The 20,433-nt window shown below is 40.8% G+C and overlaps 1 protein-coding gene across 2 annotated transcripts in view; it reads right to left on the bottom strand.

The window, feature by feature from the left end:
- LOC104597479 (phosphatidylinositol deacylase) overlaps positions 1 to 19,816 on the bottom strand; it is a 74,223-nt gene extending 54,407 nt beyond the window's left edge. For both annotated transcript variants that reach the window (XM_010259045.3, XM_010259046.3), the window contains exons 1-2: positions 18,829 to 19,816; positions 5,848 to 6,096 (exon numbers count right to left, since the gene is read on the bottom strand). In XM_010259045.3, the coding sequence (XP_010257347.2) occupies positions 5,848 to 6,096; positions 18,829 to 19,119 (540 nt within the window). In that variant the 5' untranslated portion in view covers positions 19,120 to 19,816. The remainder of the gene's footprint in view (positions 1 to 5,847; positions 6,097 to 18,828) is intronic.
- Between the last annotated feature and the right edge of the window lie 617 nt (positions 19,817 to 20,433).

The following is a 20,433-nucleotide window of genomic DNA, read 5'->3' as shown; positions in this document are numbered from 1 at the left end:
ACTGGGAGCAAGAGGATGCTCAGATCATCACATGGTTGTGGAACAGTATGGAACCCAGGATTAATGTGAACTTCATGTTCCTTGATACTGCCAAAGATGTGTGGGACCATGCGAAGAAATTGTATTTGGGGCAGGACAATACAACCAGAGTTTATCAGCTTTATCAAGAGTACTTTAACCTGCAACAGGGCAATCAGAGTCTTGAGGAGTACTATGCCAACATGAGGAACATACGTAATGAGTTGAATGTCTATCATCCTCTCACTTCTGATGTCAAGATTCAGTAACAACAGAGAGAGCAGCTTGATGTGACTAGATTTTTGGTGGGACTAAAGTCTGAATATGAACCAGTACGGGCTCAGATATTAGGGGGATCAGCTCTTCCATCCCTAGAAGAGGTATTTGCTCGACTCCGGAGGATTTCTATTAGATCTACTGAGAACTCTAATATCTCAGATAGATCTGCCTTTGCTGCATCGAGAGGCCGTGGTGTTAGAGGTGGAGCTCGGGGAGCTCAGTCTAGCTGTGGTGGTGGTAGTGGTTCTGCATATGGCCGAAGTGGCAATGGTTGGTCTACTCATAATCGTGGTGGTGGTCGTACTGGGAGCAGAGATTTAGGGGGAGCCCGTGGTAGAGGACGTAGCTCAGGCCCGAGGAAGTGCACTCATTGTGGTATGGATGGACATACCATCAACTATTGTTATGATCTACATGGTCCTCCCTCAACCTGGGCCAATCATGCCGCGACTGGTGACTCAAGTTCCAACTTTAGACAGGAGAATCGTTCATCTGACCAAATGCCTCCTACATCCACAGATGGTCCCATGAAGGAGATGGTGAGTGTTCCCCGTGATGAATATGAGAGGTTTATCCAATCACAGTAGAATACGGCGACTTTTGCTCACTCAGGTATGGCTTGTCTGGCATCTACACCCAATCCCTAGATCATTGACTCTGGAGCCTCCGATCATATGACTGGAACTCCAGGTGTGTTTTCCTCCTTATCTCATTGCTCAACATCACAATCTGTCACCCTTGCTAATGGTTTCACATCCTCAATTTGTGGTGTTGGTAATGTTGACCTAGATCCTGTATCCCTCTCATCAGTTCTATATGTTCCTAAATTGCCTTATAACCTTATGTCTGTTAGTAAGCTGACCAAATCACTTAACTGCCCTATTACCTTTTATCCTTCTATGTGTGTTTTTCAGGATCTCAAGGCGGGGATGAAGATTGGTGGAGGGCATGAAGCAGGTGGACTGTATTATCTTGACAGTGGTGGTGGTAGAACTTCAACAGCTCTCCAGTCATCTCTTTCTCCTCTCCAGTGACACTGCCGATTTGGTCATCCGTCGCTAAAAGTCTTGAAGTCCTTGGTTCCATCCTTGAGTCAGCTTTCTGTTTTGGATTGTGAGTCGTGTCAGTTTGGGAAACACCATCGTGTTCCCTTTAATTCTAGGGTTGATAACCGTGTGTCGAGTCCTTTTTCTTTAGTTCATTCAGATGTTTGGGGTCCTTATAAAGTGATGTCATATAATGGATACAAATATTTTGTCATTTTTGTGGATGATTTTTCAAGGATGATGTGGCTCTATTTAATGAAAGAAAGAAGTGAATTGTTTACCATTTTTCAAAAATTTTATGCTGAGATTCGTAACCAATTTGGTACCCACATCAAAGTTTTTCGTTCTGATAATGGCCGCGAATATTTATCCTCATCATTTCAGGAATACCTGGACCAACACGGCATTATACATCAGACCTCGTGTACCTACACCCCACAACAAAACGAGGTGGCTGAGAGAAAGAATCGCCATCTCCTTGAAACAGCAAGATCCCTAATGCATCACATGCATGTTCCCAAACCTTTTTGGAGTGATGCAGTGCTTACCTCTTGTTTTCTGATTAATCGGATGCCCACGTTCATCCTTGATGGTCATTCTCCGTTTTAGGCCTTGTTTCCCACTTTGTCTTCGTTCCCTCTTACGCCAAGAGTTTTTGGGTGTGTCTACTTCGTCCATAATCTAGGTCCCGGGAACGACAAGTTCGATGCCCGTTCTCTCAAGTGCATCTTCCTTGGTTATTCTCGGACCTAGAAAGGGTATAGATGTTACTATCCTGGTTCTCGACGGTCCTTTGTGTGTGCTAATGTCAGTTTCTTTGAGTCTACTCCGTTCTTTTTGGGGTCTGGTGATGCTTCTTCCTCCTCATCACCTCCTCCTCTTCCACTTCCCGTTGTCGATCCTCCTTCCTTTGTTCCAGTCGTGACCAAATCCTTGCCTCCGGTGCCACCACCTATTGAACACCCACCTATCCGTCATGTGTATACACATCGCCCACGTGCACCAGCTACTACTCCTCCGGCTAAATCTTCGTCGACGGATCTGGCACCAGACCCGCACTTAGCATCTGAGATTGATCTACCCATTGCTTTGCGGAAAGGTAAACGGACTTGCACCCTTCATCCCATTTCTAATTATGTTTCTCTTACTCACCTTTCCGCTTCCCATCGCCAGTTTGTTACCTTGTTATCATCAGTTATTGTTCCTAAAGATGTCCAGGAAGCCCTTGCCTCTCCAGGGTGGTGCCGTGCCATGGAAGAACTCTCATCCCTTCATCATAATCATACTTGGGACATCACTGCTCTCCCTCCTGGGAAGCAAGCTGTTGGTTGTAAATGGGTTTATACGGTTAAGTATCTGCCTGATGGTAGTGTTGAACGCCTGAAAGCGCGATTAGTTGCAAAAGGGTACTCCCAAACCTATGGTATTGACTACACAGAGACCTTCTCACCGGTTGCTAAGATAGGGTCAGTTCGTGTTGTGATCTCTCTTGCAGCCATGTATGAGTAGCCACTATATCAGCTTGATATCAAGAATGCCTTTTTGCATGGTGACTTACTCGAGGAGGTCTACATGGAGCAACCTCCAGGGTTTGTTGTTCAGGGGGAGGATGGTAAGGTGTGCAGACTAAGGAAGGCTATATATGGGCTTAAACAGTCTCCTCGAGCATGGTTTGGAAGGTTCAGTGAGGTGGTAAAAAAGTTTGGTATGAAACAGTGCAAAGTTAACCATTCTGTATTTAGTCATGACTCTCCGAGATAAAAAATATTGTTGGTGGTGTATGTAGATGATATTGTTATTACTGGGAATGATAACACTGGTATTGACAGGCTGAAGACTTATCTGCAAGATCACTTTCAGACAAAGGATCTGGATAAACTGAAATACTTCTTGGGGATAGAGGTAGCGAGATCCAAGTATGGGATTAACCTGTGCCAGAGGAAGTATATGCTTGATTTGCTGGAAGAAACAGACCAGTTGGGTGCCAAACCAGCTGAAACACCCATGGACACAAATACCAAGCTAAGCAGTGATATGGGTGAAGTGTTTGAAGACCCTGGCAGATACCGACGACTTGTGGCCAAACTGAACTACCTAACCATTACCAGACCAGACATCTCATTTGCAGTTAGTGTGGTAAGCCAGTTCATGCAAAAACCTCTGATTCCTCATTGGAATGCAGTTCTGAGAATTGTGAAGTATCTAAAAGGGGCTCCAGGTCGCGGTCTGATATACAAGAGTGGGGGAAAACTTGAAATAGAAGGGTATTCTGATGCTAATTGGGCCGGTTCTATGTCTGATAGGCAATCTACTACAGGCTATTGCACGTTTCTAGGAGGTAACCTGGTGACATGGAAAAGTAAGAAGCAGACGGTTGTGGCAAGAAGCAGTGCAGAAGCAGAATATAGAGCTATGGCGCACACCGCTTGTGAATTAGTGTGGCTAAGGAACCTTCTACAGGAAGTAGGGTACAACATTAACACTCCAATGAAGCTCTATTGTGATAATCAGGCTGCAATTCATATCTCCTCTAATCCAGTGTTTCATGAAAGAACTAAGCACATTGAGGTTGACTGTCACTTTGTGAGGGAGAAGGTGCTGAATGGAGAGCTAGACACTACACATGTTAATACGGGAAATCAGTGGGCTGACTTATTTACAAAAGGCTTGAGTCGGGGAAAAGTGGACTACATATGTAACAAGCTGGGAGTATATGATATATACTCACCAGCTTGAGGGGGAGTGTTAGCGTAGGGGTATTTATGTCTTTATACCTTGATTAATGTTGTTGATCTGTAATGTTGTGTTGGAACAAGTGCTCTTAACTTAAGTAATGCCTGAGTTAGAGAATGCAAATCACTTATTCCTTTATTGCTCATTCACATCTAAGGTATGGAACCAGTATTCCCCTCTTCTTGGTTTTGTTTAGAATGTATCATTGAATAAATTGATTTATTTCCCTCTCAATTGATTCTTTGCTCACTAAGAGAGGGAAGACCATGTGGGAATGCACCAGAGCAGCTATATTTTGGAGTATTTGGTGCCAGAGGGGCTAGATGTTAACATTCTCATAGATAGTGAGAGTAGCAAATTGAGTGTTGACAAAAGAAAGTTTCAAAGGGGTCTTAATGGATTCTATATTGAGAGGATGGCTTATGGTGATTGGCCATCTCAATGGGCCATTACTTGGTGTAAGGGTAAAATTCGAGGCTGCCAAGTGTGAGAACACAGGTTCAATCATGAGAGGTGCCACTTTGTGTGGAAAAAAAAAATCCCAAATATTAGGAACATATCCAGTCTACCCCTCCCAAGACCCCCAAGGTAGCTGGGACCAACATTGGATAATGGCCTTTTAGTGGCCTATAGTGACTAGCGCCACCCCATTAAAACAGCAGGCCAATAGCATTATGGACAGCACAAGCCATAGGAAGGAATACAACTTAATTCTGATGGTGTGGACTTTCAGGGATTAGAGCATCTTTAAAAACCGGGCTGGAAGCACCATACTTTGCTACTATGGTTCAGCAGGTGAGGGAACCTCTTTGAGGGTTGAAATGATTTTTATGATCAAAAACTGGCCTATTCATTAGACAAACAATTGATTTTGAAGGGTGATTGCCAGGTTGTTATGGAAGCACCATACTTTGCTACTATGGTTCAGCAGGTGAAGAAACCTCATTGATTTTGAAGGATAGTCATCCTCAAGCTACTTGATAAAGGAAGCAAAGGCATTGGCAGCCAACATGAACTGTTCATTCAATTGGGCCCTTAAACCTGCCAATAGCATTGCAAATTCTCCAGCAAGGGCAGAGGTGAATAGCAATGAATTGGTTTGGAGGACAACAGAACTGGGAAAGAACACTTCAGTTATACGATAATATGACTGTTTATGCATGTTTGTGTGAGCCATTGGCTGTTCTCCATTAGTCTCCTTTCCAACTTTCCTGGAATGGAGGACTTTATCTCTATTTTACTAAAATCCTCACACTTGATGTTGCCGATAAAGAAACTCTTGAACAAAATATAACCAAGACAAAAATACTTACAGTAAATTGCCCAGCCCCGTAGAGATGACAAGACCATCTTCAAAATAGATCCACCATACTTAGTAAACGAAGACAGGAAGTTGCAAGATGGACAGGGATTCTTCTCTTTAAGATAACTTTTGCAAGTAGATTTAAAATTCATGGTAAGTTGTAGAGATTGAAACTATTACTGGAGTTACAAGACCCTCCCACCACTGGTTGCAGAGCTGAAGCCTGAAACTCATTTTCAAGCAGCCCAGCAGGAAAATAAAACGAAAAGGAATATTGTTCTCTGTGGTTGTGGTTTCATAGAAAGGGAGAAAAAACAAATAAAGACTCATTAGTCAATGTCCTAATGTTAAAAGGTTTTTTTAAGCTACAAACAAAATTTATTTCTATGGAATATTTCCAAGTAACGTAAGAGGAGTAAAGATATATCAAACCCCATTTATTGATCAAAAAAAAAAGATATACCATACCCTATGAATAGCATATACAACATAGTCAGTATGTTCTTCAAGAATCCGGCCATCCATCGCAGAGTGTTCCCCCTCAAGATCCACAGCAAACCAGTCCAACATGTAAGTGTACTGATTTGGTACTTTAAATCCATCCACATCCATATTCCCCCCTCCCTCCTCAGGAGTGAGAAAAGCATCCTGATAAAACATACGCTCAAGTGGACCTCCTTGATATGCCCTATCAGATTCTGCTGCCAAGGAGCGTACCTGAAGGGGACAACAGAAAAGAATATACGGCAGGAAAGAAATAAGAGACTTTAAGATATTGCAGATTATCAGCTATACTGGATAAAATTTACATCAGATATTACAAGGCATACAAGTTAATTGGTTTAAAAAGTATATTCTTGTGAGCAACAGTCCAAATTATTGATTTAAGGGAAAATGAATAGTATATGATGGTATATTTACAAGCATTACAATCAGGAAATCCTTTTTCTGTTAGGCTAGCATCTGCTACCTACTAGTTACAACTTACAATTTCAGCCTTCATACCTGTTCACCCCCCTGCTTAGCCAAGGCATCAGCCAAGCTGTTTGCTTATCTGTAAACCCACTTGAAGCCAGTCTTTACCTCTCTTATCAATTGTCTACAGTGTGTGTTTTAAAAACACAAGGTGCAAGGGACAAGGCAAGGCTCTTTTTTTTTTTTTTGAAGCAAGGTGCAAAATGTTTAAAAAGTTCAAAAAATAGAAATGTAAAAAAACAAAATAAATCAAGAAAATATTAAAAATAATGATAATTGAAAAATGCAAACTTTAATTTTAAATTAAATGTTTTGAAAAGCCTATTAGCCCAAATTAAAATACATAAACATAACATATAAAACATATTCAAAGTGAAAATGCAAAAACAAAACCAAACACTAGCATATAAACATATCCAAGCATTCAAACTTTCAATTTTCTTTATTTCTTTCTCAATCGCATTATTTCAAATAGCTAATGTGATGTTAAACATCTTTCATTTCTAAGTCCACGAGCCCCCTTTGTACCAAGCCCCTTGAGGCAAACCTAAACAAGTCCATTTTAGGGTCTTAAATTCTTAATCCCTACAAAAAATGGTTTTATAATTAAATTATCTTTTCAAAACTGTCTTGTATTAAGAAGAATGAATGAACAACATTAGCAAATAGTCTCTATATGTTATGCTTCATATGCTATGTTTTCATATATTGATCTAGCAAAATACAACAATAGTATTGACTGTAAAGTTTTCCTGTTTATTTTTTTGAAACTGCAAGTAATTCATTAATCAAAAGGTCAAAATGCAAAAGAGCCCCTTTACAATGAGAAACTGAACAGAGGATGTACAATCTGCCTAATACAGCCAAACCCACAAACAAAAGGAAAAACTCTCTGCTCCTTACAAAAAGGAAATCAAAATCAAAAAAAGAACAAGTATGTCTTTTTTCTGAATAAAGGGTGATTTTCCAACCATGAGTGAACCATCCCCAGAATTCTGCTAGGGACCTCTTCCTTTGAAGTTTGACTCCCTTCGAAAATTCTACTATTTCTTTCACACCATATCGCCCAGAAGATTGCTGAGGGGAGGATGCTCCACACTACCTTTCCAGCCCTGCTTAAGCCTCCTAGGAACCATGCCCCTATGAATCCCTTCACATCAGATGGGATGCATAGTTTAACACCAAACAAGCCCAACAGTCTTGCCAAAACCCAGTAAGTAAACTCACAGTGTATCAGCAAATAGCTAGATGACTCCACATTTCCATTACATAAAGGACAAGCCATATCCGCCACCTCTAAGCTTCTTTTGGTTAGATTGACCTTGGTTAGGATCTTGTCCAGCACCGCTGACCAGACAAAAAAAAAGCCAGTCTGATCCATATCCTGTCACTTGGAAAGGGAGAGGTATCCTCCCTTGACAAGCATATAAAGAAAGATTTCACAGAAAAAGAACCCGGTTTCTCAATTAGCCATGTACTCAGGTCCTATTCAGCATGGTGATGAGGTGAGATCAGAACTGATGGCAGCAGTGTGTGGTGTTGAAAAAGTTAAAGAAATGGGGATAAACAGGCTGATTATTGAAGGGGACTCAAAGGTTGTTGTAAACTGGCTAAAGAAGGGGAAAGGAGTAATATGGAAGCTAAGGAATGAGCTCAGGCACTTCAAGCAGATATCTAAAGACTTTTTTTTTATGAATGAATAGGTAGTTTTATTAAAGAGAACAAAAGAGAGTACTATCAGCATTGGAGGAGGCGTGAGGTGCTACCTCCCCTTTAGGGAGAGTATAGACCCAAGTCTTAACAAAAACAGAACAGAACTATAGATAAGCTGGAGACAAAAATCAAAATGCAAGTGATAATACAAGATTTTTCCATAGCTTGGCAAATGGAAGAAAGAGAACATAATGGAAAGTTTGGAAAGGAATGGGGCAAAGTTGACAAGAGAGGAAGAGATAGCAAAAGCTTTTGTGGAGCATTTTAAATCCATTTATGACAGCCCCAGTAGAGTAAGAGAGACTCTAACCAACTTTGAGTGGCATGTTGGAGAAAGGGAATTGTTGGAACCCCTGGAAAGACCATTTGAGGCTCAAGAAATAAAAGAGGTAGTTTTCTCTATAGAAAGATCAAAAGCCCCGGGTTGGAACCCCTGGAAAGACCATTTGAGGCTCAAGAAATAAAGGAGGTAGTTTTCTCTATAGAAAGATCAAAAGCCCCGGGCCCGAATGGATTCACTATGGCTTTTTATCAAGACTGTTGGGACATCTTAGGTGATGACCTAGTGGAGGTCTTCTTGGAATTCTTTGAAAGAGGAAAAATAAATGTGGGTGCAAATGCTACTTTCATAGCTTTGATCCCTAAGAAGGTGCCTGCAGTTCAGCCCAAGGATTTTAGACCGATCAGTCTGATTGGGAGTCTATATAAGATCATTTCTAAAGTTCTTGCACTAAGACTCAAGAAGGTCCTTCCTTAATCTCACCGAATCAAGGGGCCTTTGTGAAAGGGAGACAAATTATTGATCAGATTTTAATAGCCAATGAATGTGTGGATTACAAAAAAAAAAAAAAAAAAGAAAGAAAAGGAGAAAAGGGTTTGACCTGTAATTTGACTTAGAAAAGGCTTATGATTTAGTGGATTGGGATTTCTTGCTAGAAGTTTTGAAGAATAGAGGCTTTGGGGAGAGATGGTGTAAGTGGATGAAGGGTTGTATTACCTCTTGTCACTTCTCAATCTTAGTGAATGGAGTAGCTAGGGACTTCTTTCCTGCAAAGAGGGGCCTTAGACAAGGAGACCCTTTGTAACCTTTCCTCTCACCGTAGTAGTGGATGTCCTAAGTGTCTTGATTTCTAGGGCTGATTCAAGAAATCCACTGAAAGGTTGGAGAGTTGGGAGGCAACAAGTGATTGTCACTTACCTACAATTTGCGGATGATATCATTCTCTTTTATGAAGGGGGAATTGAGGAGACCGATAATTTGAGATTGGTGGTGATGCATTTTGAGAGAGTCTTCAATCTAAAAATCAATTAGAACAAGAGTTGTGTAGCGGGGGTGAATTTACGGGATGATGAAGTGCAGTTGGTGGCTAGGGCTTTAGGTTAGTTTTAGAAAGATTCACTAAGAAGCTAGCAGGGTGGAAGAGAAATTATATCTCACTAGGGGGTAGAATCACTTTAATCAAGTCCACTCTGGCCAACCTTCCGGTGTATTTTCTGTCTACCTTTAAGCTTCCTGCCAAGGTTGCCAGCTCATGAGAGATTTTCTATGGGAACCGGGTGACTCAAAAAAGGACCATTTAGTGAAGTGGGAAGTAGTTTCTAGGAAAAAGGAAACGAGGGGTCTAGGATTGGCAATATCAGATTAAGAAATGTAGCTTTGTTAGGAAAGTGGTTGTGGAGATTTTCTTTGGAGCAGGACAGCTTGTGGCACTTGGTGGTGGAAAGTATTCATGGGATGGCAGCTAATGGATGGGATGTTGGCATCAACCCTAGGGCTTCTCATTTCTCCCCTTGGAAAGCAATTCTTGGAGTCTTGTCTTCCTTTCAGCCTTTCATCAGATTTGATGTGTGCTCAGGTAATAAAATTTTGTTTTGTGAGGACCTTTGGCTTGGGAACACCCCCCTTAAGGATAGATTCTCGGCAATGTATTCTCTTTCCCTAAATAAATTCAAAATCATCTCCTCACTTCGTGTATCTGAGGGGACTTGGGATTTGGGTTTGAGAAGAGGGTTGAGAGATTCAGAATTGACTTCTGTAGATGAGTTATTCACTGTGTTGAATTCATTTTTCTTGCTCAGATAGTAGAATTTGGAAAGAGACCTCTTCAGAGACTTCCTCTTGTTCATCTTTTTTCAATGCCTTAGTTCAGTCTTCTTCTATGTCTGTCTCTTTTCCCACTAAAGAAATCTGGTATTCTCCTATGCCAGACTATGGATGTACTTAAAAGAAAAAGGCCAGACTAGAGCCTTTCCCCACGTCTGTTACCTTTGCTTAAGAAATGGTGAGATGACAACTCATCTTTTGATTTCTTGTCCTTTTGCCTATTATTTGTGGGATTGGTTCTCTTCTTTGTTTGGTTACAGATGGAACCCCCCTTGGGTGTCCTGAACCTTTTTGACTCTAGCTTCTTTCGACAACCAAGGAAAAGGGGCAGGGTAATGTGGAGAATAACAAGAGCTGCCATCCTATGGTCAATTTGGGAAGAGAGAAACAATAGGATCTTCCTAGGGCAAGAAAAATCTAAGGAAGCACTTGTGGAGGTTGTCACCATCAAGGTTATGCCGTTATGCACTAGCTGAAAGTACATCATCTCTTCAAGGATTTCTCCTTAGTGGACTTAATTAGAAATTGGAGTGCTATAACTATTTCCTCGCCTTCCTCCCTTGTGGTACAAGATTGTTGGGTACCACCGCCTCAGTTCAAGGTGAAGCTAAACTTTGATGGAAGCTCCTTGGGTAATCCAGGTCAGTCGAGAGTTGGGGGTGTGTATAGAAACGAGGGAGGAAAAGTCTTGGCCCTTTACTCGGGCCCAATTGGGGTGGGAGATTCATTAAGGACAGAAGTAATGGCCTTACTTCAAGGTTTGAAAGTGGCGAAACAATGGGGAATACAGCAATTAGAAGTGGAAGGAGACTCCAAACTCGTAATAGGGTGGATGCATACTAGAAACCTGGGAGTGTGGTCTCTTAGACAGCATCTAAGAGAGATTATTAGCTTAGCAAAGGAGATTGGGGTGCATTTTAATTGGGTAAGAAGGTCAGCAAATGGAATGGCTGACACTTTAGCTAAGCAAGGAGTTACTAGGGGGGGCTTTGTTTCGGGCCTATTTGTAAGTTTTTTATTTTCTTTTCCATCCATTTTGTGGGTGGTAAGCCTGTAATCTTTTCAATTATCTAACAAAAGTTACCGTTTCCTATCAAAAAAAAAAGAAGCCTGAGAAACCCCTTTTTTGACTAGAGAGTCTGCCAAAGCATTTGCTGATCTGCCAGGAAATTGACTGACATATTCCTTGTGACCCATTTTACTTGTTTCAGGAGATCTCTGTAGCCCCAAACAGCACTAATCGGATTCAGCAGCCAGCCCACTACCGCCTTGGAGTCATCTTCTACCAATAGGTTCTGCACCCCAAGTTGGTTAGCAATTTATAGGCCTTGTACAGCTGCAAGTATTTCAGCCCTTGTTGAATCTCCAATTCCCACTGGACCTGAGAATAAAGAGATAATGTTTTTTTTTTAAAGAAGGTAAGGTAACTTTTATTGATGAAAGAACAGCATACAAATTACAAAGGGCCTTTCCACTGAAGCCCAAAACCAAGAGTACAAAGAAAGTTAGATCTCCCCAACCAGCAGCTGGGCTCCTAAAGCCCTTGGTTGAAGACCTTTTCACAGCAGCAATCCAAGATATTAGTTTTCCAAACGTATAGGAGATAAGCTGGTCCACTTCATTATATTTGTTTTGGAAAATTCTGTTGTTCCTTTCAGCCCAAATAGTGCTTAAAACCGCAGCTGGGATGGAAGACCAAACACTCTTTGTGATCTTGGACTGTCCCTTAAGCTCCCAACACCATAAAAGATCACACAGTCACTGGCATGACCCAGTGGAGCTGCCAAACAGACAAGAAATGGCTCCAGATCGCATAAGACACAGAGCAGTGCAGAAAAAGGTGGTTGTTCTCCTCTTCCACTTGATTGCAAGTTCTGGAGCTGGATTCCTCTCCTTACCAGATTCTTTTTGGTGAAACATTTGTCTAAAGCCACAGCCCAGAGTAGATTGTTTATCTTTGAAGGGAGAACCTGATTCCAGACTTTCTCTGCAGGAAAATCAGCTTGAGGGCCTGTAGCTAACTTACTAGCAAAAGAACTCACAGAGAAAACTCCAGCTCCATGTGTCCTCATCCAGTAAATCCAGGTTTTGATTAGACAACAGCTCCAATAGATTAGAAATCAATTCTATTTCCCAGTCCTGAAAATGTCTCCTGAAAGAAGGGCACCAAATCTGTAAATTGTCTCAAAACTCACAGCAGTTAGCCACCATGGCCTCTTGATTCTCTGCAATCTGATAAAGCTGAGGGAATAACTCTGCTAAAGGCAAGTTGCTGCACCAAATATCTTTCCACAAACTTACCCTTTGACCATTTCCAAATTACACCAAAAGGCCCCTCATTATCAGAGGGAAAATCTCCATGATTTTCTTCCAGATAGAGCATCCCAATGAGGTAACAGAAGTGGTTGTCACCCCTACCAGTGTTGTATTTGGCTGCAATCAAGCTTCTCCACCAGTTACCTCTCTCTTTGCCAAATCTCCAGATCCATTTCCCCAGGAGAACCTTACTAAAGTTTCTCATTTTCCTGACCCCAAGGCCTCCCTTTTGTTTAGGAGCACAAACTTGATCCCAGCTAACCAAGTGAATCTTCTTCTCTTCTTCCCATCCTCTCCACAAGAAATCTCTTTGCAGTTTTTCCACTTTTAGAGCCACTTTCCTAGGCATTGGGAATAGTGACAGGAAGTAGGACGGCAGACTCGATAAGGAACTTTTTAACAGAGTAATTCTGCCTCCAAAGGAAAGATATTTTGACTTCCGGGAAGCCAACTTCTTTTCTAACCTCTCCATTACCGAATCCCATATTGCTGAATAAGTACATCTAGCTCCCAAAGAGAGACCCAGATAGATGGTTGGTAGGAAACCAACTTGACAGGCCAAATTTTCAGCTAAATCATCTATATTCTCTACTTTTCCCACAGGAATTAATCTGTTTTTAGCCCAATTGACTTTCAGCCCTGTAACTATCTCAAACCAGCAAAGGACCCCAAAAAGCACTTCCAATTGATTTCTATCAGCATTAATGAAACAAATTGTAACATCAGTAAATTGTAGCAATTGGACTTTTTCTCCCCCCGGAGTGGTTTCAAAGCATTGCCATATACCTTCACTTCCTACCCTATTCACAAAGGCTGTTAATAACTCAATTACACAGATGAAGAGGAGAAGAGAGAGGGGGTCGCCTTGCCAGAGACCTCTAGAGCTCTTGAAGAAACCAGCCGATTGTCCATTTACTAGGACTGAGAATTTAGGAGAAGTACAGACCTTTATCCAGTTCCTCCATCTTTGCCCAAAATCCATTCTATATAAGACAAAGTTCAAGCATCTCCAGTTAATATGGTCATAGGCCTTTTCCAAGTCCAGTTTACAGATCAGCCCAGGTTTTCCTTCCGTCTGCCTTGAATCAATCAGTTCATTCTCCACCAAAACACTATTTAACATTTGTCTGTTCGGCACAAAAGCAAACTGATTTTTTGCAATCACTGAACTCAGGACCTTCTTCATTCTCTCTGTTAAGACCTTGGCAAGGATCTTGTAGAAGCTATTTAGCAGACTTATTGGTCTGAAATCTCTTATATTTGTTGCTCCCTCGACCTTAGGAATTAAAGAGATGAATGTAGCATTTAGACTTCTTTCAAGGGCAGAAATAGAGTGGAAATCCTGAAACACCTTCATCAGATCCACCTTGATCACCTCCCAGCACTTTTTATAGAAGATGTTTGTGAGTCCATTTGGCCCTGGGATTTGTCCATTTCCAAGTTTTTTATCACATGCCACACCTCTTCCTCAATGAAAGGGGCTTCTAGATCTCTTTGTTGGGCCTCTGAATTCCTCTTCAACTCCAAGTTAATAGGGAGGGGTCTCCTCTTCCACCTCTCCTTGAACAGATTGGAAAAGTATTGGGTTGCTATGCTTTTCAAATCAGTCCAAGTGTCACCCACCTGGCCATCAAGCTCCAATCTTTCTATTTGATTCACCCTTCTTCTAGCATTTGCCATCCTGTGAAAAAAGCCAGAGTTTTTGTCACCTACTTTCAACCAATTTACTTTTGCTCTTTGTCTCCATTCTAGTCCATCCCTATAGGCTAGCTTATCTAGAATCAGCTTAGCTTCCAGCCTCTTTTTCCTCTCTTCTTCTGAAATAGAACCAACCTCTTCGGCCAAGTCACTTTCTTTAATTAAATTCAGACAGTTCCTTTTTTCTAATTCTGGCTGTTCTTTAAAACCTTGCTTCCAAGATTTTATGAAATCTTTGAACAAACTAAGTTTCTTATCAAGGATATGAGAGCTAGAACCCAGAAAATCAGATTCTGACCACACTGAAGATAACAACGGTCCCAGGCTGTCTTCATCAAGCCAGGCATTCTCCATTTTGAATGGGCATTTTCTTGATTCCTGCATCCCACACAAGAGCTGAATAGGGGCACGATCTGAAACAGGTATTGGGAGAATGACCTGCTTCACTTGTTGGAAGGCTTCTTCCCAATGCCTAAGGGCCCTGGGTTGCCTTGGTTGCTACCATCAAAGTTCAGCTTTACAACCCCTTCTAGAGGGGGTGACCACCTTATTTGTGTCGTAATCTTCTTAGAGACTACAGAAACCACCATTACCCAACCCCTCCAAAAAATGGTCCTTGTTAAAATACTCTCCTTAACTTCCTCAAGACTCCTTTCTTTTCCTTAGAATATTCTGGCATTCCATTCTTCCCAAATAGTCCATACCGTAGCTGCTCTTATGCATTTCTACATCAGTTTTTCTCTCTTCGTTGGCCACCGAAAAGTTAACGGATCAAAGAGTATTTTTACTTCAGAAAGCAAGTTCCACCTACACCCAAGTAAAGAGAAGGCTCAAGTTCAAATATCTGCAGCAAGAAAACAAGATAGTAGCAAATGGTAACAGTCCTCATTTTGCACTTTACACATTGGGCACCAGTTTGGGAATATACACAAATAAGGTCTCTTCTTTTGCAGGTTATCCAAAGTATCAATCTTCCCATGATAAATCTCCCAACAAAAGGGAGCTATTGTGGTGGGGTAGGCCTAGACCAAATTTCTTTCACCGGGAAAACCCAATGAGAAGAAAAAAAGCAAAGGAACTTAAAAAAAGAAGCACAAATAAAGGATTCATTCGATACCATGATCCAAATTCTTTTATCTGGATTGAGGGGATCCAAGCAAGCAGAATCCAACAATAATAAAAGCTTAGAGACACAAGCAAATTCCTCATCATTTAGGCCTCTATGGAACCTGAGATCCCAGGCAAGAGACAAAGGGAGAGCTTGGGGATGAAGAAACCTCGAAACAAGCTCCTTCTTAAAGAGGGAGATAGAATAAAGAGAGGGAAAAAGATCTTTTAGAGGTTGATTACCCACCCAAACATCTTCCCAAAAAATAACAGAGTTACTTGAGCAAACATCATACCTTACAAACTTGAGGAATTTAGGGAGAATGCTAGAAATTGCTTTCCAAGGAGTAATGAGTCGAGCCCGTTGAGATATCCCAGCATCCCATCCAGTTTCAGAGAAGCCATGGACACTAGCCACCAGTTCATGCCAAGCCTCTCTCTTTCCACAGGCCACCTCCAGAGCCATTTGCCTAAAAGAGCTTCTTTCTGTTAACTAATTTCCCTAATCCTAATCCCCCTTCTTCCTTACAACAGAGATGGATTGGGATATCAGCTAATAGCATGGCTGATAGACTGGATAAACAAGGGATTCAAAGACAAACTATGTTCTGGGCTGGTTTGTAATTAGTGGGATATTTCTTTTGGGCTTCTTTTCTGCCCACAACTTCTTGTTGTATATGCTTCTTTAATCCAGTGAATAAGTTCTGGGTTGCTGATCAAAAAAAAAAACCTCAAAAAGCCATTTCCTTTTATCCTTCCCTACTCCAGTTGTCTTTAAGTCATATAGAATCTGAAGCAAGCTGATTAAAGAAGCCACCTCCCAGTCATTTAAGTTCCTCCTGAATTGAGGGTTCCAAATACAATGTCCATTTTGCCTTTCCAAACAATCAGCCACTGTTGCATTCTTGTTTATGGCAATTTCAAATAGATCAGGGAATAAGGTCATCAGAGGACCCTCCCCACACCAGTTGTCCTTCCAAATAAACACCCTCTGACCATTGCCCACTTCATATATTATGCCCTTCAAAAATTGAGGCTGTATTTTCTGAATTGCCTTCCGATTTGAACACCCGTAGGAATACTTCTTCTGTTTCCCACTCCCTGCTGCTGGATCCATATTTTGCTAATGGCCTCCATAGGTTCTTTTGCACTTTCCCTGCCAATGGTGCCTGTGAATGTTCTTCTTTCTTTCTCATGTTTCTCTAGCATGTTCATATCTATTGATAAAAATAAAAAAGGCTAGATAGCACCAATTCTGCAAATAAGACCAAAAAGGAGTAAAAGTTCAATTTTCTTTTCATACTTCTCTGGTTAGTTAATTGACCAATTTAAAGGGCATCAGCAACCCCACTACAAAAATTTGAGATGGAATCTGAATACTTGAAGAGTAGAAATCTGCTGAATTAAAAAATATGAAAGAAAAGTAGTTTCTTGAAGAGAGAAGGAGAAGAAGAGAAGTTGAAAAGAAAAGAGAGCAATAATCTGGACACCCCCTTCACTTATTATTTATACTAAAAATAATAGAGCAGTACAAAGACAACTATGCCCTTATGGGGTGGCAAAACATAAAATAGCATATATAAGACTCGAAAACATAATAAAATTTGGACTCATATAACTACTGTGGTCCCCACCTCCTATCTAACAACTAACATAAAACATCTACTCAGAAAAACATCATAAAACTGATTAATCTTCAACAGGAAGAACCACACTAAGTATTCAGATGTGCAACTTTATCCTTTCTTTCTTTTTAGTTTCTCATGTTAATCGTGTTTTTCTTTATAGTTCCATAATGCTTCAACCTGACAGTACATGGCTTCCCCAGACACAATAAAGATCATGGGAGAGCGAACACATCTCAAAACTAAAAATACTCCAACAATCTTCCAACTCCTAGCTTCCCATTTAAAAGGAGTTGGCACACCTATGGTTCTGTAACAACACACAGGAACGATGCCAAATGGGGCCTTATATGACTTACCTTTCCTGCCTAGGACTGAGAAGCACGGTTGAGGTGCTTCAATTTCGAGTACACCTTCAAACTCCAATGCTATACAGTCTAAAATTTCTAGTGGAACATCTATCAAAACTAAGTTTGATTTTGTTGTCAGGAAGATCACTGCTCACAACCTCATATATAGACAGCTGACTTACTAAGATCCATCTTTTTTTTGGAGGATAACAATGAAAATTTTATTAAAATATAAAAAAAAAAAGTAAATCTCAACAAATGGTTGTCAAGTTGACAAACCACATACAGATCAGATCAAACTGAAAAAGAATCAAAGCTATATGGATTCAGCTCCAAAGTGCCCCAGAAATTCTCAATCAAATCAGATTCAAATTCCTCACTAACTCCCTCCTCCTCCCTTCCCTCAAACCCCTCACGTTCCAGCTAAGTATCCTCATCTTCTCCCCCTCCCCCTCGCTTTACCCAACCCCCAAAAATCACTCAATATCGTCCAGACTCTCCTCTTCTTCCCCTTCCCCGTCCCACCCCTTATTTTTCTCTCGAATTTCTTCCCTTCTCTTCTTCTCTTCTCTTCTCTTTTTCTCAAACTTAGCTATTTCGCAAAGCCTTCCCCTTCCCATCTCTAGGAAAGTAATCAAAAGAAAAGCCCCTGGAAATCGCAAAGATGAACACTGATCTGTCATTTATTTATCCTCCTTTCCAGGCCTCCTACTAACTACCGTCTATCTGTCTTCTAGCAGGGGTACGATGGAAAAATCTCATGATCTTAAACTCCTAACTTAGCACAAAAAAAAAGGCTTTTTATAGATACCTTTCAAAAGAAAATAGTTTATACCAGTGAATTTTTCCCAATCTAGCAATTTACTGTTTTGAGTTTTCTCTGCTGCTTAGATGACCATTATTGTTTTACCAAATAAAAAAATTAAAAAAAAAAAAAAGATGACCATTATTGCATAACCAATCTTTCTCATTTCCCCTTCCATTGAGGCAGTCAATTTCATTATATAAATATAATTCATTCACTGTGATTTCCATCTGACCAAACACCTTATTCCTCCAGAATATCGAGACCTTCGTGAACGGATTTGGACAGTAATTGAAAAAAGATTGCTACCAGGCATTCAAATGCACCTTATCTTCGGATTTAAAGCAGTGTCTTTAAATCTCTTTCCCACACAAAATGATAATAAAGTATCCCCCAGACAACACACTAATTTGTCTTTAAATCTGCAAGCTCTTCATAGACACCATCATTCAGTTCCCACCCAACCTCTAGCCAAGGAAACATTATCAAGTTTTTTTTTTTTGGAGGGAGGTGCCAAGGAATATCAATATCTCAATTGCTTAAGTCATCTTAATCAAAATTCTTATGTTTGCATCCTTGTGTTTAAGTTTGCGTCTTGCGCATGCATATCAACTATTGTATGCCGTTATCTATTAAGGTCTAAGGAAAGCAATTCTAGAAGATCGACAAGGGAACATATCTGAGTACAGGTCACAAATTATTGCATAAGACACGAACAATTTTCAAACAACTGGAGAAATAAAAAAGAGACATTGCCTGTTTGTAGCTACCACCATTGCCCGGGATGAAAAGCACGGGAACACCATTGAGCTTCTTTAGATGCTCCGTGTAATCAATCTTTTTCCATCCTTCATGGTACAAGAACAAGCCGTATTTTGCAGAGGAGACATTCTCTGGTGTAGAAATGGGAATATATGTAGGATACATGTATGTCATGATACAACCATTTGGAACGGGTTTTAATAGCCCGTACAGAGCAGCAAGACCAAGACATACCGAAAGAATAACCACGATTGCAACTCTACAATTAGCTTTAAAACCCTGCATTGTCGAATCCAACTTGCACCGCAGAGCTCTCGCTTAGCAAAAACGAGTATTTCCTCTTTAGTTTACTTGTCTTCAAATCAATAAGCGTATAACAGCAAATCCAGTACGATTTGGGAAAACGTCGAGATCATTGGACAGTAGAATTCCAAATACTAGATTGAATGACAAACCCCGTAAACGCTGAACAGCCTAATTTACAGATTCAAAGAACCAAATGAACGAACACCTCCAGCCCCGATTATTGAATTGAACATGGAACTTGAAAAATGAAATCTTCCTACAAGCAGTCGATGCACAGCCTACGTACGATCACATCTGGAACATTTACGGCAAAAATACACTGAACCTCGATCAAAATCCTCCTTAACCCAAGCTCTTTCAGAGTCGAGCAGCAGTTCCAAATCGACCAAATGGCCTCGGCCTCAAAGAAACTCTATCCTTCCCACCTACTTGACAATCAACAAAAATCTCTGCAAACCGTTGGCGGGATCTGAAGTTGAGCCGACTGTGTTACAAACTAATTTGACGGAGAATTTCAATTTTAGATCAAGCAAAAACGCTCGTTAGGATCCAACCAGCTTTATTTACGATGAAATCAATGGATCTCAAGCTCGTTCAGATGATGAGGGATACAGAACCGGTAGCCTATTGTTTTCGACATATAAAAAGGAGACAGAACGCTGAATCCCGGCAGAAACGAGAAGACCAGAAGTAATTAAGCGGTATTTGTCTTGTTTATTTTTATTCTTTCGTTTTTCCCTCTTAATTGGACCGGATGTGCACTGTATGATCCTACCATCAAAACGGAGATTTGATATTTCGGTATTTCCTCATCGAATAGGAGAGTTCCACACCTCCCACGGGTGGCCCACTTCTACAATTGAAGCCAGATCAAGACCCTCCGATGCGAGGACGCAGCAAAAAACCTTATTGATGAAAGACTTCTGCTTATGGATGTTAATGGATCGGGTTAAACAGTAATCCGGCTTAGGGTTACGCTTAGTTCAGGTGTAGGTGCAGGGTCGAATTAGGGTTTTGGTTCTTTAACCCGACTCTGGTTTGGGTTTAGCAGCTTTGGCTGATTGATTGACCTGCCCGGGAGGTCATGATACCTCGATATGTAAATATGATATTCTTTGTAATTTGAAATGGTTTCTCACTGTATAGCTTTTGTGCTTGGTTTGAAGGAAAAGGAGGGAAATATAAAAAAATATAGGAAAATTTATACATATTTTTTTACACTTTCCTTTTTTCACTGTATTTTTCTTTAAGGTCCCGTTTCCTTTTTGGTAAGTTACTTATCTGGGTAGATGC

The sequence above is a fragment of the Nelumbo nucifera genome, chromosome 7 (assembly GCF_055504915.1).
Source record: "Nelumbo nucifera cultivar China Antique chromosome 7, China Antique-T2T, whole genome shotgun sequence".
In the NCBI taxonomy this organism is placed as follows: Eukaryota; Viridiplantae; Streptophyta; class Magnoliopsida; order Proteales; family Nelumbonaceae; genus Nelumbo; species Nelumbo nucifera.
This window is presented reverse-complemented; position numbering and strand designations above follow the sequence as displayed.